Source organism: Onychostruthus taczanowskii, unplaced genomic scaffold (genome assembly GCF_017590055.1).
Source record: "Onychostruthus taczanowskii isolate IOZ18803 unplaced genomic scaffold, ASM1759005v1 scaffold931, whole genome shotgun sequence".
Classification (NCBI taxonomy): Eukaryota; Metazoa; Chordata; class Aves; order Passeriformes; family Passeridae; genus Onychostruthus; species Onychostruthus taczanowskii.
Window position 1 is genome coordinate 1 of NW_024507336.1, and position 7,146 is coordinate 7,146.

A 7,146-nucleotide genomic window follows, 5' to 3' on the forward strand; every position below is an offset into this window, starting at 1 on the left:
CCCAGGGACCTGCTGCGCATGGGGGTGACGCTGGCCGGGCAGCAGAGCCTGCAGAGCCCCCCCAAAGGGGACCCCCAGTGCTGACACCGCCCCCGGCCCCGCCCACGGCAAGATGGCCGCCGGGGAGAGGCGCTAAGGAACAAAGATGGATGGGGGAGCAAGATGGCTGCCGGGACAATATGGCTGCTGGGACAACATGGCTGCCAGGGACAACATGGCTGGCATTCCAATATGGCTGCCAGGACAACATGGCTGCCAGGGACAACATGGCTGCCGTTCTAATATGGCTGCCAGGACAACATGGCTGCCCATTCAATATGGCTTCCCATTCAATATGGCTGCCATTCCAACATGGCCACCAATCCAATATGGCTTCCAATCCAACATGGCTGCCATTCCAACATGGCTGCCATTCCAACATGGCTGCCAGGACAATAAGGCTCCACCCACCAACGACCCGGTGGGCGGGGCCTGCATGGGGTGATCTCAGGGGCGGAGCCCGCGTGGGCGTGGCCACCAACGGGCGCGGTCGGACCCGAGTGGGCGTGGCCAACCCGGGCGCGGTCACCGACGGGCGTGGCCAACCCGGGCGCGGTCAGCGATGGGCGTGGCCAACACGGGCGTGGTCACCGACGGGCGTGGCCAACACGGGCGCGGTCAGCGATGGGCGTGGCCAACACGGGCGTGGTCACCGACGGGCGTGGCCAACACGGGCGCGGTCAGCGATGGGCGTGGTCACTGATGGGCGTGGCCCCGCTGCTTTTATTGTCCCCAATTCCGGTCACAGCCAATAAACGCGGCCGATGCAAATGAGGGGGCGGGGCCGTCCCCAGGGCCACCGCCCCGACCCCCCCTTTGTCCCCGAGTGTCACCAAGGGCCACCCCCACCCCCGATGTCCCCGCAGTCCCCGCTGTCCCCGAGGCCGCCCCCGATGTCCCCGATGTCCCCGGTGTCCCCGCTGTCCCCGGCCAGCGCCCCGGCCGTGCCGCGCAGGGTCCAGGCCAGCAGCGCCAGCCGCAGCCGGACACTGGCCCCCGCTGTCCCCTCGCTGTCCCCTCGTGTCCCTGTGCCATCCCCTGCTGTCCCTTCGTTGTCCCCTCGTGTCCCCGCGTTGTCCCCTCGTGTCCCCACACTGTCCCCTGGTGTCCCCGCGTTGTCCCCTGGTGTCCCCGAGGTCCCCTCATTGTCCCCGGGTGTCCCTGGTGTCCCCTCCCTGTCCCCACGTGTCCCTGTGCCATCCCCGCGTGTCCCCTCGTTGTCCCCTCGTGTCCCTGTGCCATCCCCTCGTGTCCCCGCGTTGTCCCCTGATGTCCCCTCGTTGTCCCCTCGTGTCCCCACACTGCCCCCTGCTGTCTCCGAGGTCCCCATGCTGTCCCCTCCTGTCCCCGTGCCATCCCCTGCTGTCCCCGTGCCACCCCCGCGTGTCCCCTCGCTGTCCCTTGGTGTCCCCTCATTGTCCCCACGTGTCCCTGTGCCATCCCTGCGTGTCCCCGAGTTGTCCCTTGGTGTCCCCTCCCTGTCCCCCGCTGTCCCCGCTGTCCCCAGCTCGGCCACCAGCGCCGCCAGCGTGTGCCCCCCCCGGCCCAGCAGGACGTGGCGGAACGGGGACACCAGAGGGGACACGAACGGGGACAGCAGCGACGCCTCGGCCTGCGGGGACAGGGACAGCCTCAGGGGGGACACGGGGACAGGGACGGGGACAGAGGGGACACGGGGACAGGGGACAGCCTCAGGGGACAGGGACAGGGGGGACAGGGACAGGGACAGGGACACGGGGGACACAGGGACAGCCTCAGGGGGGACACGGGGACAGGGACAGGGACAGGGGGACACGGGGACAGCCTCAGGGGACAGGGGGACAGGGACAGGGACAGAGGGGACATGGGGACAGGGGACAGCCTCAGGGGACAGGGACAGGGGGGACAGGGACAGGGACAGGGACACGGGGGACACAGGGACAGCCTCAGGGGGGACACGGGGACAGGGACAGGGACAGGGGGACACGGGGACAGCCTCAGGGGACAGGGGGACAGGGACAGGGACAGAGGGGACATGGGGACAGGGGACAGCCTCAGGGGACAGGGACAGGGGGGACAGGGACAGGGACAGGGACACGGGGGACACAGGGACAGCCTCAGGGGGGACACGGGGACAGGGACAGGGACAGGGGGACACGGGGACAGCCTCAGGGGACAGGGGGACAGGGACAGGGACAGAGGGGACATGGGGACAGGGGACAGCCTCAGGGGACAGGGACAGGGGGGACAGGGACAGGGACAGGGACACGGGGGACACAGGGACAGCCTCAGGGGGGACACGGGGACAGGGACAGGGACAGGGGGACACGGGGACAGCCTCAGGGGACAGGGGGACAGGGACAGGGACAGAGGGGACATGGGGACAGGGGACAGCCTCAGGGGACAGGGACAGGGGGGACAGGGACAGGGACAGGGACACGGGGGACACAGGGACAGCCTCAGGGGGGACACGGGGACAGGGACAGGGACAGGGGGACACGGGGACAGCCTCAGGGGACAGGGGGACAGGGACAGGGACAGAGGGGACATGGGGACAGGGGACAGCCTCAGGGGACAGGGACAGGGGGGACAGGGACAGGGACAGGGACACGGGGGACACAGGGACAGCCTCAGGGGGGACACGGGGACAGGGACAGGGACAGGGGGACACGGGGACAGCCTCAGGGGACAGGGGGACAGGGACAGGGACAGAGGGGACATGGGGACAGGGGACAGCCTCAGGGGACAGGGACAGGGGGGACAGGGACAGGGACAGGGACACGGGGGACACAGGGACAGCCTCAGGGGGGACACGGGGACAGGGACAGGGACAGGGGGACACGGGGACAGCCTCAGGGGACAGGGGGACAGGGACAGGGACAGAGGGGACATGGGGACAGGGGACAGCCTCAGGGGACAGGGACAGGGGGGACAGGGACAGGGACAGGGACACGGGGGACACAGGGACAGCCTCAGGGGGGACACGGGGACAGGGACCAGGTGACCCCGGTGACACTCAGGTGACCCTGGTGACACTGAGGTGACACTGAGGTGACCCCCAGGTGACCCCAGGTGACACTGAGGTGACACTCAGGCGACCCCAGGTGACATCCAGGTGACCCAGGTGACACTGAGGTGACCCCGGTGACCCCCGGGTGACCCCGGTGACCCCGGTGACCCCCGGGTGACCCCGGTGACCCCAGGTGACCCCCAGGTGACATTCAGGTGACCCCGGTGACCCCGGTGACACTCAGGTGACCCCGGTGACACTGAGGTGACCCCCGGTGACCCCCAGGTGACCCCAGGTGACACCCAGGTGACCCCGGTGACCCCCGGTGACCCCCAGGTGACCCCAGGTGACCCCCAGGTGACCCCAGGTGACCCCCACAGACCACCCAGGTGACCCCGGTGACCACAGGTGACCCCCAGGTGACCCCAGGTGACACTCACGGCCATGAGGCGCGCGTTGAAGCCGCGGTTCAGGCGCTCGTCGCCGCTCTCCGACCCCGACATGTCGCGACGCAGCGCGGCCGCCGCGCGCACCACGCCCCCCCTGGCCGAGGAGAGGCACTGCAGGGACAGCCCCCGCGCCTGGGGGGTTATACTGGTTAGACTGGTTATACTGGTTAGACTGGGACAGACTGGTTATACTGGTTATACTGGGGGCACTGCACCACGCCCCCCCTGGCCGAGGAGAGGCACTGCAGGGACAGCCCCCGCGCCTGGGGGGGGTTAGACTGGTTATACTGGGTATACTGGTTATACTGGGACAGACTGGTTATACTGGTTATACTGGTTACACTGGTTATAGTGGGGGCACCGCACCACGCCCCCCCTGGCCGAGGAGAGGCACTGCAGGGACAGCCCCCGCGCCTGGGGACACGGGACTGGTTAGACTGGTTAGACTGGGACAGACTGGTTATACTGGTTATACTGGTTACACTGGTTATAGTGGGGGCACCGCACCACGCCCCCCCTGGCCGAGGAGAGGCACTGCAGGGACAGCCCCCGCGCCTGGGGGGGGGACTGGTTATACTGGGATGGACTGGTTAGACTGGTTAGATTGGGATGGACTGGTTATACTGGTTAGACTGGGTATACTGGGGTGGAATGCCCTCCCAGTACCTTCCCAGTGCCCCCAATACCTTCCCAGTCCCCCCAGTCCCTCCCAGTGTCCCCATTGCCCCCCAGTGCCCCCCCAGTCCCCCCAGTGCCCTCTCCCCAGTGTCCCCATTGCCCCCCATTGCCCCCCAGTCCCCCCAGGGCCGCACTGGTCCCTACTGGTCGGACCTGCAGCGGGCCCAGCTGCCGCACCAGCGCGTCCCCGAGCGCGCGCGGCTCCAGCGGCAGCCGGGGCTCGTGGGCCAGCCGGAGCAGGAGCTGCGCGGCCACGGCGGCCACGGCGCGCGCCACCGCGGGCAGCCGGCCCCGCAGCCGCGTCCCCAGGCGGGACAGCGTGTCCTCGGGTGTCCCCAGGGCCGCCCAAGAGCCACCACCGGCCACCTGAGGGGACACGGAGTGACATGGGGTCACACAGAGTGACACACGGACACGGCGCGCGCCACCGCGGGCAGCCGGCCCCGCAGCCGCGTCCCCAGCCGGGACAGCGTGTCCTCGGGTGTCCCCAGGGCCGCCCAAGAGCCACCACCGGCCACCTGAGGGGACACGGAGTGACATGGGGTCACACAGAGTGACACACGGACACGGCGCGCGCCACCGCGGGCAGCCGGCCCCGCAGCCGCGTCCCCAGCCGGGACAGCGTGTCCTCGGGTGTCCCCAGGGCCGCCCAAGAGCCACCACCGGCCACCTGAGGGGACACGGAGTGACATGGGGTCACACAGAGTGACACACGGACACGGCGCGCGCCACCGCGGGCAGCCGGCCCCGCAGCCGCGTCCCCAGCCGGGACAGCGTGTCCTCGGGTGTCCCCAGGGCCGCCCAAGAGCCGCCACCGGCCACCTGAGGGCACACGGAGTGACACAGGGTGACATGGGGTCACACACGGTGACACACGGTGACACACGGTGACACACGGTGACACAGGGTGACACGCGGTGACACACAGTGACACACGGTGACACGGGGACACCGCGCGCGTCACCGCGGGCAGCCGGCCCCGCAGCCGCGTCCCCAGGCGGGACAGCGTGTCCTCGGGTGTCCCCAGGGCCGCGTGGGAGCCACCACCGGCCACCTGAGGGGACACGGAGTGACATGGGGTCACACAGAGTGACACACGGACACGGCGCGCGCCACCGCGGGCAGCCGGCCCCGCAGCCGCGTCCCCAGCCGGGACAGCGTGTCCTCGGGTGTCCCCAGGGCCGCGTGGGCACCGCCACCGGCCACCTGAGGGGACACGGTGACACACGGGGTCACACAGGGTGACACAGAGTGACACAGAGTGACACGGGGTCACACAGAGGGAACGCGGTCATGGGGGACACAAAGGGGACATTGGGGACGGGGCAGGGAGGGGACACAGGGACACGGTCCGGACATGGGGACAGCCGAGGGCAGGGACAGAGGGACACAGGGGGGGGTGTGGGAGCGCCTGGGGACACCTGGGGACACTTGGGGACATTGGGGACACCTGGGGACACCTTGGGGACACCTGAGGACACTCAGGAATGCTTTGGGGACACTTGGAAACACTCAGGGACACCTGGGGACACCTGGGGACACTCGGGAACACCTGGGGACACCTTGGGGACACCTGAGGACAACCGGGGACACCTTGGGGACACCTTGGGGACACTCAGGGACACATGGGGACACCTTGGGGACACCCGAGGACACCTTGGGGACACCTGGGGGACACCTTGGGGACACCTGAGGACACCTCGGGGACACTCAGGGACACATGGGGACACCTGAGGACACCTGGGGACACCCTGGGGACACTCAGGGACACCTGGGGACACCTTGGGGACACCTTGGGGACACCTTGGGGACACCTGGGGACACCTTGGGGACACTCAGGGACACTCGGGGACACTCAGGGACACCTGGGAACACCTGAGGACACTTGGGGACACTCAGGGACACCTGGGGACACTCGGGGACACCCTGAGAACACTCAGGGACGCTTTGGGGACACCTCGGGGACACTCGGGGACACACAGGAACACCTCGGGGACACCTGGGGACACCCTGGGGACACTCAGGGACACCTGGGAACACCTGAGGACACTTGGGGACACCTGGGGACACCTCGGGGACACTCGGGGACACCTTGGGGACACCTGGGGACACCTGGGGACCCCGGGGACAGCCGGCCCCACCTCGTCGAAGGCCAGCTCCAGCGCCGGGACCCCCGCGGCCGCCGTGAAGGGGAAGGCGCCGCCCTGGGGGTCCAGGGGGCGGATCCTGCGGGGACAGGGGGGGGCGCGGTGGCACTGGGGGGCACCCGAGCTGTCCCCGGGGTGTCCCCCAGTGTCCCCAAGTGTCCCCAACCTCACCCAAATCCGAGACCACGCCCCTCCCTGACCACGCCCCTCCCCGACCACGCCCCTCCCCGGCCCCGCCCCGGCCCCGCCCTCACCCTCTCGGCCAATGGCGGCGAAGAACCGCGCGAGCTCCAGCAGGAGGGCGGTGCCCACGCCCGAGGCCGCCGCCCCCGGCCCCAGCGAATCGCGTTGGGCGCCCACGATGATGTAACAGTCTGGGCGGGGCTGGCGTCAGCGAGGCCACGCCCCCTCCAGCCACCTCCCCACCCCATTGGCCACGCCCGTGTCTTGCCCCGCCCACTCTGAGCACGCCCGTGTGTCAATGCAACGTTGGCCACGCCCCCTGACCACACCCAATTTAGCCACGCCCCATCCCCATTATTCCCATTGCCCCGCCCTCCTCTGGCATGACCACGCCCATCATCTGACCACACCCAGTGACCACACCCAATTTAGCCACGCCCCATCCCCATTATCCCCATTGCCCCGCCCTCCTGTAACCCCTCCCTTCCCATGACCACACCCACACTGACCACACGCCTCCCACCTTGACCACACCCTCTGACCACACCTATTTCAGCCACGCCCCATCCTCATTATTCCCATTGCCCCGCCCTCCTCTGGCATGGCCACGCCCACCATCTGACCACACCCACTATGACCACACCCAGTGACCACACCCAAT

At 69.1% G+C, this 7,146-nt stretch overlaps 1 protein-coding gene across 1 annotated transcript; it reads right to left on the minus strand.

Moving 5' to 3' along the window:
* Positions 1-888: 888 nt before the first annotated feature.
* Positions 889-6,763, minus strand: LOC121347807 (the record flags this gene model as incomplete). The annotated part of the gene is made up of 9 exons (XM_041426725.1): positions 889-1,038; positions 1,225-1,651; positions 3,469-3,609; positions 4,309-4,521; positions 4,566-4,673; positions 4,718-4,825; positions 4,870-4,977; positions 6,297-6,381; positions 6,557-6,763. Coding segments are annotated over 9 exons (1,547 nt in total), but the record flags the coding sequence as incomplete, so codon positions are not given.
* Between the last annotated feature and the right edge of the window lie 383 nt (positions 6,764-7,146).